The sequence below is a fragment of the Brienomyrus brachyistius genome, chromosome 22 (assembly GCF_023856365.1).
Source record: "Brienomyrus brachyistius isolate T26 chromosome 22, BBRACH_0.4, whole genome shotgun sequence".
Classification (NCBI taxonomy): domain Eukaryota; kingdom Metazoa; phylum Chordata; class Actinopteri; order Osteoglossiformes; family Mormyridae; genus Brienomyrus; species Brienomyrus brachyistius.
In genome coordinates this window covers 16,075,782-16,097,307 of record NC_064554.1, presented here as the reverse complement: position 1 = coordinate 16,097,307, position 21,526 = coordinate 16,075,782, and the positions used below count along the sequence as shown (strand labels likewise).

Sequence of the window (21,526 nt, the reverse complement as noted above, 5' to 3'; positions counted from 1 at the left end):
CAGCCCTCACCAGCCTCAAATCCACCGATCACGCTCAGCCCCCACCAGCCTCAAGCCCACCAATCACGCTCAGCCCCGACCAGCCTCAAATCCACCAATCACGCTCAGCCCCCACCAGCCTCAAGCCCACCAATCACGCTCAGCCCCCACCAGCCTCAAGCCCACCAATCACACTTTAGCCCCTACCAACCTCAAGCCCACCAATCACGCTCAGCCCCGACCAGCCTCAAATCCACCAATCACGCTCAGCCCCCACCAGCCTCAAATCCACCAATCACGCTCAGCCCCCACCAACCTCAAGCCCACCAATCACGCTCAGCCCCGACCAGCCTCAAATCCACCAATCACGCTCAGCCCCCACCAGCCTCAAATCCACCAATCACGCTCAGCCCCCACCAACCTCAAGCCCACCAATCACACTCAGCTCCCACCAGCCTCAAGCCCACCAATCACGCTCAGCCCCCACCAGCCTCAAATCCACCAATCACGCTCAGCCCCCACCAACCTCAAGCCCACCAATCACGCTCAGCCCCGACCAGCCTCAAATCCACCAATCACGCTCAGCCCCCACCAGCCTCAAGCCGACCAATCACGCTAAGCCCCTATCAGCCTCAAGCCCACCAATCACACTCAGCCCCCACCTGCCTCAAGCCCACCAATCACAGTCAGCCCCCACCAGCCTCAAATCCACCAATCACACTCAGCTTTGCCTTATTAGACACAGGGCAGGAAACTCTCTCGTAGTTCAAACAGGGGCAACAACAAATCAGAAGAAAGTACTGTATATTTCTCCATATATACCAAAAACACGTCACATCACCAACACCATCAATGCACAGCGATAAAACACAGAGGCAGAAAATGAGAAAAATGGCTACAAGACAAAAAACGGCATCAGGGTAGAGTAGGAAACCAAACCACCAATGTGGAAAATGCCTTAATTTAATTATGAAATAAACAAACTAAGGGGCAGCATGGTGGTGCAGTGGTTAGCACTGTTGCCTCACACCTCTGGACCCGGGTTCGAGTCTCCGCCTGGATCACATGTGTGTGTGGAGTTTGCATGTTCTCCCCATGTCGTTGTGAGGTTTCCTCCGGTTACTCCGGTTTCCCCCCACAGTCAAAAGACATGCTGAGGCTGATTGGACTTGCTAAATTGCCCGTGTGAGTGAATGGTGTGTGTGTGTGTGTGTGTGTGCCCTACAATGGGCTGGGCCCCCATCCTGGGTTGTTCCCTGCCTTGTGCCCATTGCTTCCGGGATAGGCTCCGGACCCCCTGCGACCCAGTAGGATAAGCGGATAGAGTGAAACCTATAATTATTTGTCACATTTACTGCAAAATATACAGGCATGTACATTACTGTACATTCACTGACAAAAAAAAATGGGTTTGGTTATTCTTGAAAAAAAGTGTATCAACCTAACATCTGAAAACTGTGGGCTATTTAAAACTATTTGCTTTTATTTATTATTTGATCAATTTACAGAGGCACTTTAGACCTGTATCAGACCAAAGTAAGAAAAACTACATATGAACACAAAACATGGAATAAAACTAGATACTCATTAAACTTTAGGTACTATTACATTTTACATACACTGTGATAAAATCAAACAGTTTGACAGAGACACAACTATTCAAAAAACTATCGTAACATTTATGCACCTGTGACTGACCACATGACCCTGAAAACCTGACCCGAGGTTCTAACCAAGATCCAGGCTGAATAGGGTCCAAGCAGACAGTACTTAGGTTCCTACCTGCTGAGGAGAACAGAGGCAGCAGAGAGAAGAAGACGTGGAACAGGCAGCTCCCCATGTTTATCAGGGCAGATCAACCTCCTCCTGTGTGATGTGGAGACGCCAACCTGCACCTTGAGATCTGATAGCTTCTGCTGAAGGATCCAGCACCAAATGAAGACTCAGCCCCCACCATCCTCAAGCCCACCAATCACACTCAGCCCCCACCAGCCTCAAGCCCACCAATCACACTCAGCTTTGCCTTATTTGACACCAGAGTAGCAAACTGTCTAATAGTTCAAACAAGAACAATGACAAATCAGAAGATACTGCTGTAGACGTCTCCATATATACAAAGAATGTGTTACATCTGTTGGCACCTCCTACAACTTGAAGACACGACCAGATGCTGGTAAAACACAAAAAGAGAAAAAGGCCATAAATTGAGTAATGACTGTAAGATTAAGTGTAAATGACACACGATCAGATACACAGTGATTTACGTACTTGATGAATCTTGATGAATATGTCATGATACGGTACTGATAATAGGATATTCGCATTTGATATAATCGCTCATATTCTGGCTGCCTTTGAAGCATAAGGAAACATGGTAATTACTGGACCATTTTTAGCTGAAATGCTGCGTACTCAGATTCCATCACGTAATAAAAATATTTGAATCCATTTTATATAATATTATGTTGAACACTGAAGATATTCGTCTGTCAATAAAATCCCTTCAATGGCATATGACAGCTCAAAGTCATACTGGAAGGCTATCTTTAGTGATTTGAAGGAACAACAACAAGGACATGGTCCAATGGGCCCATCCGTCGTCTGTCTGCTAACCATGGGCTGGTTCATGGGGGCCTTCAGCCTCCCAGGCAGCATGGGGCACAAAACAGAGGGGGCAACTGGACAGTATTTGGACACTATGATTAAACAGGGATACCCAGAATTAATAGTCACAGAACACACAAACTCCAGACACTAATAAATGGACCAGGACTTGAACCCACAACCCGGGAAGCATGAGACCACATCTCTAAGCACTCAGACACTGTATGACCTGCAAACTACATGCTTACATTACACAAAAGAAAGTGTTTACTAATCAAAAGTAAAGACTGTAATATCCTGACACAGACACTCCATGCTGCCTGAGCACATTCACTCTGTAAATGACGTCACTCTGCCAATGTGACGGCGGCGTTTGCAGCTTCTCTTGTGGATCCAGCAGCGTCTGTCACCGCTGAGGAGCAGGAGGTCATGCTGTCACTGCAAGCGTCTGAGCAGATGAACCAGCTGCCATGCTGCTCATTCTCCTCTGGTCTCTGCAGCTTCTCCTCTCTCTCTCTCTCTCTCTCTCTCTCTCTCGCTCTCGCTCTCCTGTACGTCATAGAGCCCAGAGTCGTCTTTCCTCCCCACGCCTCCACTCTATACTTCCTCCCCTTAAGCCTGCGGTCTTACGCTGCCTGATGGCACCACGTTCGTTTCTCTCTCAGCTACCGGGGGCTACGATCCACTATCTCTCACTTCCATCTCCTAACTCTCTGCAGGGCAACGTCTCTTTGCATTTGTACAATTTTTCTGCTTTTTTCAAAGATACGCATGTGGTTAGCAAGTTTATTTCTAAAACATCAAAAAACAAAACAAAAAGATTCAACATTCAAGAGTTTCAACAGTTATTCAGATCCGAAAACAAAAAGCTGGCCTGCTCCAAGACTGTGCAAAACAAAGCAGAATAATCAAATCACACAAATAATAAAGGATAGAATAAAATTGTAACAATAGTAAATCCGAGAGAGATAATGGAATTAAGTATAATATGGAGTGAAAGACAAAGTGGCCGTGCAGTGTTACAGTTGTGCATGAATTTTAGGTTCAGATGCTGGCATGTCACAGTTCAGAATCCTGATGACCTGAAGGTTAAAGCTCTTCTTGAGCTTTTTAGTTTTAGCTCTTAGGCTGCGCAGTCACTTGCCTGAGTTGAGCCGGTTGAATAGTCTGTAGCTGGGGTAGGATGCCTAATTATTTTAATTGCCCTGGTCCAGCTGTGCCTGGTGCAGAAACCCTTCTGCTGAACCGCACCACTCTTTGCAGAGATTTGCGATCTTGGACTGAGCACTGAACCAAGACGTGCAGCTTTGTGTTAAGATGCTCTCTATGGGGCCGGTGTAAAATTTTGTAAATAGTTGGGGAGAACTGGAATTTGGGAGAACTGCCGTATTGCCTTGGTGACCTGAGTTTGTGTCCTGGGCCCATGTCAGGTCCTCAGTGGTGTGCACATCTCAGGCTGCTCTCTCCCTCTCAACGGGAATTCCATATATGCTGATGGGGCTGTAGATCTGCAGCGGTTTCCGCGTAAAGTCCACCACTAACTCCCTGGTCTTGCTAACATTCAGGGAGAGACTATGAGCCTGGCACCATATTGCCAGGTTCTCTACTTCATCTAGATAGATCTTGTCATCATTGTAGGAAATGAAGATCACTGAGTCATCAGAAAATTTAATAATGGTGTTTGAGCTGTGCTTGGCCACACACTTGTGTGTGTAAACGGAGTTCAGCAGAGGACTCGGCACACAGCCATGTGGAACGCCTGTGCTGACAATGATGGTGTCGGAGAAGCAGCTGTCAGTCTCACCACCAGATGCCCATTAGAAAATCCAGCACTCGGTCAGTTCCAGGTCTTCAAGCTTTACGGCAATTAATTGGGGGGCAATGGGGTTAAAGGTAAATCTGTAGTTTGTAAACAACAATCTTGCATAATTCCCCCTATTGCATTCTATGTGGGACAAAGTGGTGTTCAGGATATGCAAGACGGCGTCACCAGTAGACCTGTTAGCATGGTAAGCAAATTGGAGTGGATCAAGGTCTCTTGGAAGGAAGGAGCAGATCGAGTCTTCAATAATCCCCTCGAAGCACTTTGTTACAAGAGATATGACTGCTACAAGATGGTAATCATTAAGACATTTGGGTTTGTTGTTCTTTGGTATGGGTACAATAATTAAAAACAGGTAGGAACCTCCAACTGGGCTATAGAGTCATTAAAGATGGATGTAAACACTCCAGCTAGCTAATTGGCACATGATTTAAGAACGTGCCCAGAGATTCTATCCAGGTACTTTCTTGTACATCAGGGCATGAAGAACATTGCGCTCTGGAACAGCCATCGCAGCCACGCTGTTCGGAACGGTGCTAGAGCTAGCTCTGTTTCTCTTGCTAACTGGCAGTTTAGTGCTAGCTCCATTGGTGTCAAACCGCACATAGAAAATGTTCAGGTCACCAGGCAGAAAAGAATCAACATGCTTAGTGGGTTTACCTCTAAAGTTCACAATGGTCTGTAGTCCCTGCCACATTTATCTACTATCCCACAGAAGATAGTTGGACTCCACTTTCTCCTGGTACCACCTCTCTGCCTCCTTCACAAACCTCCCTTAAAGAGCAAAAGGTGGTATTGCACTCACTATAGTCTCCCATCCTTTGTCCCGCTGTGAGCATGTTCAGCACATCCTGGATAGTTTTTTCAATCCACGGCTTCTGATTGGGGAAGCACTGGATTGTGTTTGTTGGAAGGATGGACTAGCATAGCAACAAAGCTGATCGCTACGTCCACAAACCCATTGACGTTGTTAGCGCTTGACCAGAACATGTCCCAGTCCACATCATCAATAGCGTCCTGTAGTTTGGCGCCTGATTGGGTGGACCAGTGTTTGTTTATCCTCGTCACCGGAACATCTCTCATGATGTGTTGTTTATACTCAGGGGGAAGAAAAATGGCGGCATGGTCTGACCTGCCGAAAGCCGGTTGTGAAAGAGTTTTGTAGCTTGACTTGATCCCAGCATAATAGTGGTCCAGTGTTGGACAGGACCCCTCTGGTTGGACATGTGACATGCTGGTGAAAGCTTAGCATGATGCTTATGAAATAAGCATGGTTAAAGTTCCCTGCCACAGGTGCTTGATTAGATGTTCACTAAGCACAGTTTAGACAGAGCCTTATCTTTCATTACCTGAGGGTTTATATAGATAGTGGTGATGATGACAGCAGAAAACTCATGGGGCAGTGGTAGGTTGTGCAAGCAGTGTAACGAAAAAATAATCAAAAAGTTAAGTGACTGCACAATCGTAACGGATCTGCCAGAATGGCATCTGAACTCGGTGGCGCCATTTCTCATTACCTACATTAACACTTGTATTTACTGCATGTCAGTTGACAGTTTATTTGAAAATTCAGCAGAGTACATGGTGAACAGTCCACTTGATAGGTAAATGAATTGTGCTCATTGTATTTGAATTCTGAAAAGTTGTTACAGGAACACTGTTGTCTCAACAGTTTACCACAGATTCTCTGGACAATGTTATAATAAACAGCAACTGATGGTGATAAACTCCATCTTCACAAGTACATGAAAACAAAAGAGCATAACAAGTCCATCCTAAGCAATTATACATTGTCTCCCAAGTAACTAAACAGCACTCTGACACACATTTTCTTTGTATTTGTAAACCGAGTCTGCTGGAATCCGTTATAAGGATAACTGTACCACATATTCTAAGAAGTTACCTGCCAATGAACATTTCAATGTTAAACTGAATACAAGACAGATGACAAAATAATAAATGAAAATGTTAATTTTAAAAATACTCAATATTGAACATGTTAATATTAGTGAACTGAACGAAATAAGCAACTACTATGGCATTTATGCATTTGAATTTTGTAGCACATGTTTTTGCACATTTATTATTTATTTTTCAAAAGTACTTTTACTTATGTGCACTGATACACAAGCATTCAGACAGTTCTGCCTCTCCCACAGGCCCCTCCCCCACATCGTCATAGTTAGTGATGTCATCATTAGGCAGCCCCCCTTCTTGGGTGAACGACAGCTCAGTCATGTCAGGGTGACTGTGGTGGAGATCTGTCAGAGAGGCACACAGACACACAGACCTTTGGCTGAATGTGTATGTAGCTGCGATTGCTGACTGAGGAAGAGGCAGCATGCTGTCATGTTGCAATTATATTATGAATAATATTCTAACAAGATTAATTTATGTAATTTACATAGTATAATTTGTGTAAGCAACTCACACACGTATAGCTGGGGGGGGAGGGGGGGGGAGAACTGAATGGCCAAAACGTTCCATAAAAACAGCAATATGTGCTCAAGTAAAAAGCCAAATACAGGGTTAGACAATGAAACTGAAACACATGCAATAGTATCTGATGTCACTATTTAGGTCTCTGGCCAATCTTCACTGATTGCACATCCCAGCAGTAAGCGCATGCGAGTGTGAAGCTTGAATTAGCACAGCAATAGCATAAAATACTGAAACCCACACAATATAATGGGAGACAGATCAGAATTTAAAAAATGACAAATCGATGGTCTCACTGGCGCATCTGTAACCAGGACTGCAAGTCATTGGGGTCTATCGAGAGCCAGGGTATCCAGGGGAATGTCAGCGACCGCCATGAAGGACAGACCACATCCAACAGGAGTGCATGCAACCGTATGCAGGAGGAAGCTGTCTGAAAGGGACGTCCAGGTACTAACCTGGATTGTATCCAAAAAATATTAAACCACAGCTGCCCAACCTACTGCAGAATTAAATGTGCACCTCGACTCTGCTACCAAATCTCTTTGTCGGGAGCTCCACACGGTCAATATTCATAGTTCCCCGAAGGTGGCGCTCTGTATCAGGATGTTAATGCACCGATACATCCAGCATGACTGGTGACAGAGTGGTGTAATGAACATGAAAGCGGAGCTAAACATCTCCCACGGTCTGCATTGTCACCAGATTAGAATTTGGGGTGTTTTGGAGGAGAAAGTCAGGAAACGTTTTCCTCCACCAGCATCGCGTAGTGACCTGGCCACTGTTCTGCTAGAGGAACAGCCCAAAATCCCTCTGGCCACTGTTCTGCTAGAGGAACAGCCCAAAATCCCTCTGGCCACTGTTCTGCTAGAGGAACAGCCCAAAATCCCTCTGGCCACTGTTCTGCTAGAGGAACAGCCCAAAATCCCTCTGGCCACTGTTCTGCTAGAGGAACAGCCCAAAATCCCTCTGGCCACTGTTCTGCTAGAGGAACAGCCCAAAATCCCTCTGGCCACTGTGCAGGACTTGTATCGGTCATTCCCAAGACAAACTGATGTTGTATTGGCCATAAAAGGAGGCCCACACCATACTAAGATTAAATTAAATTAATGTGGTATAAAACCAGGTGTTTCAGATTCATTGTCTAACCCTGTACTTGTTATGGAGATACAGTTGAGATATTCATAATATTCATAATATAAACATAAATGCTGTTTAGTAATAATAATCAACATAATATCAGGTTTGGGTTGATATTATATCAAACTAGAGCAAAGTGACCAGCTGATCCCTTTAGAGCCGCTCACCTGGCTGAGAGTCAGGGTGATGCTGCACAGACACGTCATCATAGTCATTGGTCTGGCTGTCAGTGACATCATCATAGTCATTGGTCTGACTGTCAGTGACATCATCATACTCAGGTGTCTGACCTGCGGGGCTGTCATAGTAGTACTCCAGGGTATCTACCCCTACAACCACAAAGTCAAAGCCAGGAGGTGAATGAAATGAAAGATAAGTGTTTCAGAAGTCCAGGAAGGAGTGAAGTTTACCATGCACCTTTTAAGAAGAGAAACCTGGTATTGCTGAGCTGAGAAAATCTCACCTTTCAATTTCTCTGGAGTCTCTTCTTCACAAACAAGGTCATCGTATTTTTCTGGGTCGTCTCCAGTGATCATCTTCCCTAAATCACAACAACATGAGACACACATCACATCAGTGTCTGTCAGGAAACAAGTTTCCTAAATTTTTATTTACGCCACAAATCTTTTTCTAAGATGTTCTGCACCATCATTACCTAAGAGACTGACTCCTTCAGCTTCCCCCACATCTTCATACCCTGAGGGCAGCTCATCTGGAAGGTCACTCCCTGACACCAGAAGAAGGGTTAGTGACACTTTTACACTTCTGGCAGATCTTTACCTGATTGCAGTTATACGACATTCAGCTAAATATAAACTACAAAACACATTCCTTAAGTTAAAGAAGTTCAACACTGGTGAAGTTGGACTTTCGACTTCCATTTGAATAAAAATGTAAAAAAATAAACCATAGCAAAATGCAATGCAATTCAATACAATTTTATTGTCATTTTTCTTAAAGTAATTTGAAAAGAATTAAGTATTGCATTGCAACTTTGCATACTGAATTTCCAGTTGCACAATGAAATTGCACATTGAACAGTCAATTGCAAAATGAATTGCCATTTTAATTTTGGTGCTAAATATCTTCCATAGAAAATACGGAGACCATACAATTAGCAAAAGTGACGACCTAAAAACTTATCCTGGCACAAATGTCTCTCGTCACGTGAAAAAGTATGGAGAGCATCTGGTAAACATCAGCTACCACATAAAACCGGGGTGGTTTTTAATTGCTAGATGTTAGCAAAGTTCCCATTGAGAAGTTAACTGCAGTGTGACTGTAGTTTTTATTAAGGTGAGTCTGAATATTTTACTAAACTCACGTTTCTGACTGGCCTTTTCTCTCACTTTGGTAAACCTGTAATCTATTTCCTCATAGATGGCTGGAAACAGCTGTTTATTTTCACTCTCAGCAAGTTCTGTAAAGCATAAAGACACACACAAAACACGACATAAAACATTAAAGAGTTATCAATGTACTTGGTTGCCAGGTATGGAGGCATTGGAATGGAATGAAAATAATAAATCTGTAAAATAATAAGAAAATAAATGTTGGGTAAGAAAGTTGAAGAATCAGTCAGTAAATAACATATAAACCAGAAACAGACAAAACTGTCATGGAGGAAACCCCCTGCCTTACATTTCCTCAATCAGTAACAATATACAAAAGAGTTATAAATTATTATGCGAGTTGCTGCCCCACCTCTTGTCAGGACCCAGTTCCCGTAGACCAGTCTAACCACCAGCAGCAGAAGTACTGAGAGCAGAAGCCCAAGAACCACTGAGGACACTGTTGGGTCAGACTGGCCTGTTTGCATCTGAGTAACTGTGGGAGGTCCAGTGACATCGGGGGTGATTTCTGTGACGCCTACGGGAATGATATTGGTGTTTATTACTGTCAGGCTAAGGGGAAGAATAAGTATTTTAGCTTCATATTTAATAACTACAAAAACCAGGAGAGGATGCAGAAATGTACTTCTTGGCCTCACCTGCACAGGTGACCCCTGCGTCCTGCCTGTGTGAGCAGTCACTCTGCTTCAGTGAGTAAGCGCAGTGCCACAGGTGCAGCTCACTGCCCTTGCAGTTCACCTCATCCAGCCAGATGGCGCCGTCACCCCTCCCGAACCGTCCGCCCCCTTCTGCCCTGAGAGCCGGCCCACAGCCCAACTGCCTGCACACCACCATGGCGTCACGCAGGTCCCAGGAGTCGTCACACACGGTCCCCCAGGAGCCGCTGTGATACACCTCCACCCTCCCAGAGCAAGTGTCTGTACCCCCTGTCAGTCTCAGGGGCAGACGGTCTAGTGGGGACACAGGAGACAGCTGAGGTTATTTGGAGCAGAACTCAGAGGGGACAGTGCATCCATCCATCCATTTTCCAAACCGCTTATCCTACTGGGTAACAGGGGGTCCGGAGCAATGGGCACGAGGCAGGGAACAACCCAGGATGGGGGGCCAGCCCATCGCAGGGCACACTCACACACCATTCACTCACACATGCACACCTACAGGCAATTTAGTAACTCCAATCAGCCTCAGCATGTTTTTGGCCTGTGGGGGGGAAACCGGAGTACCCGGACGAAACCCCACAACAACATGGGGAAAACATGCAAACTCCACACACATGTAACCCAGGCGGAGACTTGAACCCGGGTCCCAGAGGCGTGAGGCAACAGTGTTAACCACTGCACCACCATGCCACCCCGGAACAGTACATTTAATACATAAATTATTTCCATCATAGAAACATGCATGTAACTGATTGTCCTATACAAGGTCACTGGGGCTCCAGAGTCTATCCTGGAGGCCTCAGGAAAAAGGCAGAGAACAACCCAGGATGGGGCGCCATTCCATTGCATGGCACAGTCACAGTCACACTCCATTCACTCACACACAGGCAGTCTGGTTACTACAGTTAATCTCAGCATGAATAATGAACTGCAGGGGGAAACCGGAGCCCCCATATCATGGGGAGAACATGCAAACTCTACACACATGGAGCTAGAGACCGAACCCAGAGGGCGGAGGTGACAGTGCTAACCACCCTGTTATATATGTCTACATCAAAAAAACCATCATGGTTTTTACCTCCAAAAACACAAATCCATCAAGCAATAAACTTACTGGTACAGAAGCTCTGATCCGAAGAAGTTCTGCAGTCACTGAAGTCTAAAGGAGATTTCAGTGTTTTAGCATCTATGACGAATATAGAGAAATACAGACAATAAAATCTCAGACTGATATGGTGGGTTAGACTCACTAACATACAGTAACAAAAGAAGGCTGGATTTAGCTCCACCTGAGCAGCTTGTTCTGGCAGCTTCTGAGCAGCCATTCGGCCCTTTGGAGGATGATGGACACTGCCAGAGTGATGTGTCATGGTATCGACATTTTCCAAAGTCCAGCCCTTTGAGGTCAGGACTGAGCCTGGACATTGTCTTAGTGACTCTACCCTTATCTCCACAGCCTAACTGGCGACAGATGACAGCTACTGTTGTCTTTTCCAAACCATCAAAGCACACACTTGCCCAGGTACCATTGTAGTAGACCTCTGTGTGGCCAGAACATCCTTCAGACAGACGCAGCTCCTTGTGCTCTGTGGTGAAAGACACACAAGGAACGTGAACCATTATTGTTCAGTGTTTACAGAAACCACTGGACACTGTCTGTCTTTAAAATGACAGAATGCTGTTTGATGCAGAGTTGGATCTGCTTTACCTGAACACACAACACCCACATCCTGCTTGTGCCCACAATCCTTCCTCCCCCACTCCACTGAGGGACAGTCCCACAGGGACGACTCGTTCCCCACACAGCCCAGCTTGCTTAGCCAGATGGGTCCAGTCCCTGGGCCAAAGTAAGTGGGTACAGGGATCTGCCCACTGAGGGCTGTCCCACAGCGGAGCTGCCTGCACACCACCTGAGCCTCAGGCAGAGCCCAGGACTCATGGCACACTGTCCCCCAAGAGCCCCTGTGGAAGACCTCCAGCCTCCCTGCACAGTCACTGCCTCCCCCCACCAGCCTGAGAGACCTGTGGTCTGGGAGAGAAGACAAAGTGAGGAAGGAAGATCTACCAACTAAGGAAGCTCACATGATAACATTTAGCTCTCTTTGTTGAATCAAGAGTAACACACCCATGTAAACTATTAAGCTATAGATCTATAGTACATCTAGGTGTCCTAATGTCATAAAATGTTCCATTATTTCTAGCAAGGATTCGTGAATTAAACAGTTACACGTATCTCTCTCAAACAGCCATAACACATCCTGCTGACACAGACCCCACTGATGTGGAGAAACTCACTGGAGCAGACCATGGACACCTGGTCACTAGGGCGGCAGTTGAGGACATGTGGAGGTCTGCATTTCCCCAGGTGAGACTCAGTTCCCGAGCAGTGAAAGCCTGTCACACACGTGTCACTGTCCCCTGTCCTTGACAGGTATGATCTGTAGATATTTGTTGCAGAGCCACAGCCCAGCTGCCTGCAGACCACAGATGCATCCATGGAGCTCCAGGACTCTTGGTGAACCTTCTGCCAGGTCTGGTTGTAGTAAACCTCCACCCAGCCCTCACAGTCACTCCCTCCAGACAGCAGCCTGACACCCCCATAAGAGGATGAAAGGGATGAACCTGTCAAAGAAATTAAGACTGATGATTAAGGACCCTAAAATATAGGAGATTCTTCATACTGTAGAGTTTAATTGCTATTTATAATAATATTTGCTGTGTCTCTCTGGACCATAACTGACATAACTGTCAGTCCTCACCAGAGCAGACGACTCCTGCATCCTGTCCATGAGAACAGGCTGCCCGTCTCCATGGGGACACAGCACACTGGGAGAGGCGAGTCTCATTCCCCTGACAATGAAAGACATCGGGCCAGATGGGCCCAGTGCCCCCCCCAAACCCGGCCTGTCCCAGGGCAGCCACAGCGCCCCCACATTTCAGCTGCTGGCACAGGACAGTGGCGGCTCTCATGTCCCATGATGCATCACACAATGTTCCCCATGTTCCATTGTACCTCATCTCCACTCTACCAGAGCAGTGGTCAGGACCATCCCTCAGCCTGAACCTTGTGTATCCTGGGAGCAGCATAGAGAGAGAGAGCAAAGGATGAAGATGAGATACACTGAAATGTCACTCAGTCCTGAAATGTCACTCAGTACTGAAATGGCACTCAAAAAATAATAATAATAATAATAATAATAAGACAGTGAGGGCGTCTCAGAGCCATGACACTCTTACCAGAACACACCAGGCCCACATCGTTCTCATGGCTGCAGGTCCTGTTATGTGTCATTTTGGGACAGAACACAAGATGGGACTCGTTTCCCTGACACTGAAACTCCTCAGACCACACCCCTCCCTCTCCTTGACCAAAGGCAGCTCCCCCCAGCAGCTGTGCAGGTTCCCCACAGCCTAGTGATCTACAGACGACCTCAGCGTCCTGCCAGTCAAGGTCAGCGTCACACACTGAGCCCCAGGTACTTCGGTGCTGAATCTCCACTCTCCCAGAGCACATGTGACTCCCTCCTATCAGCCGAATCCCTCGATGGCCTGAGGTGGAAAAATTCATAATTACTGATAATTCATAATTACTAATTTTATCTAAGACACTTGTATCATGCACACTACCATTCAAAATTTTGGATTCACTGAGAATTTAACGTGCTTGTGAAGGAAAATATTTGTTTCCTCCGTTAAAACATTAAATTGGTCTGAAATATGGTCTAGATATTGGTGACGTAAATCACTGCTAGAAACAGTAAATTTTTAACACAATTTCTACTAAGGTAGACAAAGACCCATTTTCAGCAACCATTACTCCTGTGCCCCAATGGTAATCATGTTGGCCATTCATAAGTTATCAAGTTGATATATTAATTCACCATTGGAACCCCCTCATGCACTTATGGTAGTAATGCTTAAAATCATTGTGCTGTTTAAGGAAGCAGTAAAACTGATCATCTCTGGGCTACTTGAGTAGCTGGAGCATCAGGACTCAAAATGGCAAAAAAAAGATCAATCAGTCTATTGTTGTTTAGAGAAATGAAGGCCATGTGAGAAACTGCAAAGTAACCGAAAATATCGTACCAAGGTGTGCGCTACTCCCTCACAGAACAGCACAAACTGGATTTAACAAGGACGGAAAGACACGTGGGAAATCCTGGCACACAAAGGATCAAAATATCTGCATCTCTAGCTTATGAGACGCACACCTCACAGATCCTAATAAATACCTTATTAAAGAATACCTGCAAAACACCAGTCACATCTTCAACAGTGAAGTGGCAAGTCCGAGATGGTGAACTTTTAGAGGTTCAAAGGAAAAGATATATCTAGGACTGGCCAAGCATTCACTGCATTTCAACCCTGTCGAGTTGTTGTGGGAGCAGTTCGACCACATGGTACAAAAGACGTGTCACTAAAGCCAGTCTAACCCGTGGGAGCTGCTTCAGGAAGCATAGGGGGAAATTTCTCCAGATTACCTGAAACAAACTGACAGCTAGAAGGCTAATGTGCTGCAAGGCTGTAACTGCTAAAGATGGAGGATTTTGTGATGAAAGCAAAGTCTGAAGCAGAAAATTGTTACTTCAAGCAAAAATCATTATTGCTAACTAACAATATAAAGGATTGCAGACTTTTGTTATGCAATGGGATATTAACAATATTGGTACAGAACCACACACCCAACTCAAGGGTAAAGTAAAATGTGAACACAATTGACTGCTTTATTAATATTAATATCCTTGATCTGAAAATTCCAATCAACTATTCTTGCAGATATTCAACCTTTATTTAACAGTCTGCATAGAATTTCACAAATTTATAGGCCAGCGTTCATTATTTAATTCAAATACCTGTTTCATTAATCTGTCATTGAGAAACCCTAACAAAATCCACCCATCTTCACAATTACACACTATGGGCAATTAAGAAACACCATTGCAAATATTGAAGTGGCTTAAATCCTGTTCGACTATTCGATATCAATATGATCAAATATCCAATAACTGCACTCCATTGTCAATGTCACATATGCACTGATGGACTTCGGCTTTCACCTTGACCACAATTCACACCTTGCGGTTAGCAAGCAAGGCCACCGTTTCTTTTTCTATAATGTAAGCATACCCAGGAAAGGGGGGGGGGGGGGGCAGTAGCCAGTTGATCTCAGACCCCTAGAAGGTTTTTATTCCTCCCTACTTTGGAGTTTTTGGTTCCTGTCCTTCATCGCCATGCAGCTTTTCTACTTTAATTTCTTCATCTCCCCCTTTCCCTGTTTTTTGAATTATTCTGTATAAATGATGCAGGAAGGTATCACAGCACAGCCATGTAAAGTGCAGTGACTCTGTTGTGAAAGGTGCTATATATATATATATATATATATATATATATATATATATATATATATATATATATATATATATACATATACATATACATATACACACACACACACACACACACACACACACACACACACACACACACACACAAATACACACATATATATATATAAAACCACATGTTTTTTCCTGCTGGAGGAAATAGCAGAAACGGATGGAGAACCGCATAAGGTAGGGAGACCCCATAACGTTACATCCACTGAAATATATTTAGCCAAGTGCCTGCAAAGTGGCTTAATGTACAGCCAATGTCAGAGGAGGTCTAGGAGAAACTGGAGTTTCACGGCAGTGCATGGATTCAACCACAGAAATGAGACTGAATATAGGTGTATGTCTGTGGAATGACATGGAATTACGGAAACACAAATGAAGGTATATATCGGACATACATAGCTGGAGGCATCAGAAAAATAAATGCATAAAAAATATAAGATTTTAAAGAGTGAGGTGTTTTAAATAACCTCAGTGATCCAGTATTGTATGATGCGATTCCTACCTGTGTAAGTGAACTGAAGGATTTCTTTAGGAAGAGTCTCAGCTTCAATAAAGTAATTATTTTCACAACTGCTCATTTTAGATTCCGATCCATTACAGAAATGTTCACTTATCAATATGCTGGTTTGCAAATAAGAAAAATATTCAGGCCCACCAACGAATTCCAATGGTCCACAGCCCGTTTCTCTCCCTACCACCGCGAGAACATTTTGAAGGTCTTTCAATTCCGTTAAATAAGGTGCTGATGTCCACCACTTCCCCCACTGAAACACCTGCGCTGATCCCGCACAAGGACTGGGTCCATCCACAATCCTCACATCATGATGGCCTAAAGAAAATAAGAGCGAAATGTAAACTGTGTTCTCAGAGGTGCAAAAGAATAATAGACAGACACCGTGAAATATAATCTTACAAATTGTTAAATGCAGCAATAACCAACAGAGAGTTAATAGATTAAATTAGGGTTATATTTCATGGCGAAAAGGATAAACTGAATATATCAATATAAAAATTGAATACTGAAAGAACTTACCTGTGCAGGTCAGTTCCAGGGCATGGTCATGTGTGAAGTTTCTTTCTGATATATCTGACATGAGACATTCATGGAGGAAGGATTCCTCTCCTTCACAGTTGAAGTCTTTATACCAGATGGGACCTTCTCCTTCACCAAAATGGGCCCCCTTGTGTAGAGCTGAAGGAGCCCCACAGTCCAGCTCCCTACAGACAACCTCAGCATCCTGCCAGTCAAAGTTACCATCACACACTGTAGACCAGGACTGACTGAACTTCACCTCCAGCCTCCCAGAGCAGCGATCAGCTCCACCCACAAGCCTCACATGGTCTGTAATTGAGCAATGAATGTAGTTACACTGTTTCAAGCTATTAAAGTATCATAGACTCTGGTTAAATATTTAACACAAAATATTTAGTATTAAATGAATTACTGAAATCAGAAAATTGAAATGCGTATTACACCACAAAATATGAGAAACGCTGTCTCTCACCTGAACAAATAATTCCAGCATCAAAAATGTAAATAAAATCCATGTATCTGAAATCCAGTGATCTACACTGCCGCAGTGCACTCTCTGACCCACTGCAGGAAACATCTCTCAGCAACACCCTTCCAGAACCTTCTCCAAAGTGAGCTCTTATAGGTGCTAATACAGCAGTCCCACAGCCCAGCTGTCTACACACCACTGACGCATCATCCAGGTCCCAGTCATACTGGGCTATAGTCCCCCACTCTCCCCAGCGATACACCTCCACTCTCCCAGAACAAGGACTGCTTCCATTCACCAGCCTCAGGTCCTCAGGCCCTGTTAGGACACAGCCAAGCTGCTAAGACACTTCAGAAGGGTCACTGGTCTAATGTCACAGTATTAATAATACAGCTGGTTACCTGTGCAGGTCAGTCCCATATTGCTGTTGTTTTTGCAGTTCTGTTCTGATTCAACAGATTTGGGACATTCATGGAGGAAGGATTCTTCTCCTTCACAGTGGAAGTCTTTATACCAGATGGGACCTTCTCCTTCACCAAAATGGGCCCCCTTGTGTAGAGCTGAAGGAGCCCCACAGTCCAGCTCCCTACAGACAACCTCAGCATCCTGCCAGTCAAAGTTACCATCACACACTGTAGACCAGGTATCTCCATCTCTAATCTCCAGTCTCCCAGAGCAGCGATCAGCTCCACCCACAAGCCTCACATGGTCTGGAGTCACAAAAAAGAATATTGAATATATTTTTTTGAATGACTTAGAAATTATCCTATAAATATATCTTTATAAATCTTTTTACAGATTTGAGTTTTGTAATATTCTTTTCTTATCATGGGCATTAATTTTACAACTTATGTTCTTCTGGTTAATACTGATTACCTGCTGTGAGATATTTTAAATGATTTGTCCCTAATGTTTACAGGTTATTCACATGGTTTGAAACAATAACAGCTAATTTTTCTTAATAGAACCCAGTGTTAAAAGTAGACGTCAAACCTGAGCAGATGACTGCAGCATCCAGTGTGTGCAGTAAGCCATGCTCTCTGCCATCCAGTGATCCACACTCCCTCAGCGCAAACTCTGACCCACTGCAGGAAACATCACCTAGAACCATCCGCCCAGAACCTTCTCCAAAGTGAGCTGCACCTGGTACCGATACAGCAGAACCACAGCCCAGCTGTCTACACACCACCGCGGCATCATTCATGTCCCAGTTACGCTGATGAACGGTCCCCCACTCGCCCCAGCGATACACCTCCACTCTCCCAGAACAAGGGCTGCTTCCATTCAGCAGCCTCACATCAGCAGGCTCTGTGAAGACAGAGGAGATACAGTTATGTCCTATATTACAGGCTCATAACATTTAATTCCATAATTAGAGCAAAGAGGCATGACAATATAAAAAAAAAAAACAAAAAAACAATTTAGTACTAAATGCATCTAAAAAATAATTAATCTTGGACAGGTATTCATAACCCTGTATGTATATGAGAATGTATATTACCTGAACATGTCAGTGTTACTGAATGATTTGTACAGTTCTGTTCTGGTCCATCTGACATTAGACAGTCATGTAGGAAGGATTCCTCTCCTTCACAGTGGAAGCCTTTATACCAGATGGGACCTTCTCCTTCACCAAAATGGGCCCCCTTGTGTAGAGCTGAAGGAGCCCCACAGTCCAGCTCCCTACAGACAACCTCAGCATCCTGCCAGTCAAAGTTACCATCACACACTGCAGCCCAGGTATCTCCATCTCTAATCTCCAGTCTCCCAGAGCACTTGTGAGGCCCCCCCACAAGCTGGACCACTGAGCGACCTAACAAAATAACAATAATAAATTACTTCATAGAAAAATTTCTTCATCAGATGGCACAGGCAGATGTAGTGGATTTGTAAATAAAAATTGTAATAACTGTGTTAGTTTTGCAGTGGCTGTTTCTCACCTGAACAGATCACACCAGCATCAAGTACATGAGGACGAAGGAGTGACCCTGATATCTTATCAGCCTCCTGAGATGGACACATGGACATTGTCGGCTCTGATCCATTACAGGAAACCTTAGTAATTAGTTCCTTCCCAGAACCTTCTCCAAAGTGAGCTCTACCAGGAGCAGCTACAGCAGACCCACAGCCCAGCTCTCTACACACCACCGTAGCGTCATCGATGTCCCAGCCAAACTGCATTACTGTCCCCCACTGTCCTCCACGATTCACCTCTACTGTCCCAGCACAGGGACTCCCTCCCTTCACCAGTCTCACCTCCTCATGTCCTGTAGGTACATAAATCTCATCACAGGCTGCCCTCTGTACTCAGATGGCCAGTGAAAAACAATAACAGGAATGGAGAATGATTCACGTTCACACTCACCCGTGTATAAATAATGAAATAAGAAAATATGCTTATGGTAAGCAGTTACAGGATTTATAATATCAATCCAACAGAATCCACCTCAGTAATGTAAAGCAAAGGTAATTTCACATACTGGCAGAAGTCTTCTTAAATATATTGTTAAATACCCAATACTCATAAAATAGATAAATCATGAACAATGCTATATGATGCTATCATTGATAGTATTACTACTGTCTTGTTTCAGAAAATGCAGTCTGGTTTTTCAATCTTAAAGCCAATATGCAGGGCTTAATATTATGAACAGAACGTGCAAAGCAAAGAGCTCAGATATAGGTCAGGAGATGTTTAAGACACCTGAAAGCGTGGAAAAAAAAGAGAGGAAATGAGGGAACAGCCACACAGGACAGAAAGGGAAACTGGAATTAGAATGAAATTAACAAATAAACTGATATGCAAACACACATTTTCTCTATACTGATTACAACTAATCCACATGTACATATGCACATTATCAAATAACAAGATGTATTTGCCTGTTATTCAAAAAAAAATGTAAAGTGTATAATATTACCAGCAAATCCAACACCTGCATGCTCTTAATTGTTTAATGTTGCAAATATGGTCAAATTAAATTCAAAACTTCAATTTTAAACCTATTTTATACCAAAATAGGCACAACAATATACCCACATAAAAAACATGGAATAATATCAGCTTTGGGTAACAATTCAAGTACTAATTAATGTCTACATGCACCATAGTATTGAGCACAAATTTAAGCACTAGGAAAGAAAATAATAAAAAAATGCAGCTTTCAAATAATTTACAGAACCTTCCCACAGACCTTATGTACTGACCTCATAAATGTGATGTCAGCTCTAAGCAAGACCGTAGGTTAATATGATCCAACAAGACAGTACTTAGGTTCCTACCTGCTGAGGAGAGCAGAGGCAGCAGAGAGTAGAAGACGAGGAACAGGCAGCTCCCCATGTTTATCAGGGCAGATCAAGCTCCTCCTGTGTGATGTGGAGACGCCAGCCTGCACCCTGAGATCTGAGAGCTTCTGCTGAAGGTTCCAGCACCAAGTGAAGACTCAGCCCCCACCGGCACCAACCCCACCAATCACAATCAGCCCCCACCAGCCTCAGCCCCACCAATCACAGTCAACTTTGCCTTATTAAACACAGTTCAAACAAGTACAACGACTAATCAGAAGATACCACTCTAGACATCTCCATATAAACCAAATGTGTCAATGCTTCTATTCCTGAGACTTTCTTCTACATAAATACACACTATAATAACAACGAAAACATAAAAAAGGGGAGGGGAGAGGACAAAATCCTCCTGTCTACAGAACAATGAAGAATGCTAACAGCTACAAAGTTTACCCATGTGAATGATCTGGACATGTAGTGCGGTGTCTGGAATATATTAGGGAAGAATTATGTCTTTAATGTGGAAAATATCAGCTATTCTTTGAAATGATGAAATGTTGGATGGTTGCTGTTGGGAGTGTTGAATCATAGTGGAAAATAAAATCCAAATGGTTGGATTCTTTCGACCAGTAAGTATTCGAACTGGGGCAGGGAGAAACTCAAGTGATTGTTATTTCATAAAAACATTATGCTCTAAGCCAGGGGTTCTCAAGCGATTTATCTTGAAGACCTATATTATTCCTTGGTCAGTAAATGATTCAAATTCACAATTAATGACCAGGGCTGATAACGCTAACAATTGTTGAGCCAGGGGGAGGTGGATGGTGCTTATTTTAATTTTGGGCTGTAACCCACCAATTGAATGCTCTGAATGCCATTCACCCTCCCTTTCCAGAAAATCTCATCTTCTTCTAACAATGATTACAGATTTCCAAATGCTGCTACCATTTTGTGGTCAGGATGCACTTTCAAGCACAAACATAACCCGAAAATTGCAGTGCAGGCAGGTCTTCTCCGACTTTTCCTTCCGCTTCCGCCTGCCCTTCTCAGCCAGGCCGAACGGGACTCCACCCCCGCGGCCCCCGCCGACCGCGCCACCCCCGCACATATCACAGCTGTCCCGCTCGCTATCTCACCGTCTCATCTCCAGGCGCTCGGCTGCACGGAAACTCACCGCTTTGCCCTTTCATCTTTGCATGTGCCTTCAGACACACGTGTCAGTGCAGCATGTACGGGATAAAACTGTAAAAGCAACCTAACAGAAAAAAGGGGGGGGGAAGCACCTTTGTTTCCGTCTGGTGACAGCGTGACAAGTTCTTAGTCTGAATACGAAGCAACTTTGAGA

At 44.2% G+C, this 21,526-nt stretch overlaps 1 protein-coding gene across 1 annotated transcript in view; it reads right to left on the bottom strand.

Moving 5' to 3' along the window:
* Positions 1-21,110, bottom strand: part of LOC125718449 (uncharacterized) — a 153,612-nt gene extending 132,502 nt beyond the window's left edge. Inside the window, exons 1-6 of the mRNA XM_048992305.1 lie at positions 20,176-21,110; positions 18,834-19,160; positions 18,395-18,706; positions 17,887-18,201; positions 17,295-17,603; positions 16,897-17,211 (exon numbers count right to left, since the gene is read on the bottom strand). Coding sequence (XP_048848262.1) covers positions 16,897-17,211; positions 17,295-17,603; positions 17,887-18,201; positions 18,395-18,706; positions 18,834-19,160; positions 20,176-20,233 — 1,636 coding nt within the window. The 5' untranslated portion in view covers positions 20,234-21,110. The remainder of the gene's footprint in view (positions 1-16,896; positions 17,212-17,294; positions 17,604-17,886; positions 18,202-18,394; positions 18,707-18,833; positions 19,161-20,175) is intronic.
* Between the last annotated feature and the right edge of the window lie 416 nt (positions 21,111-21,526).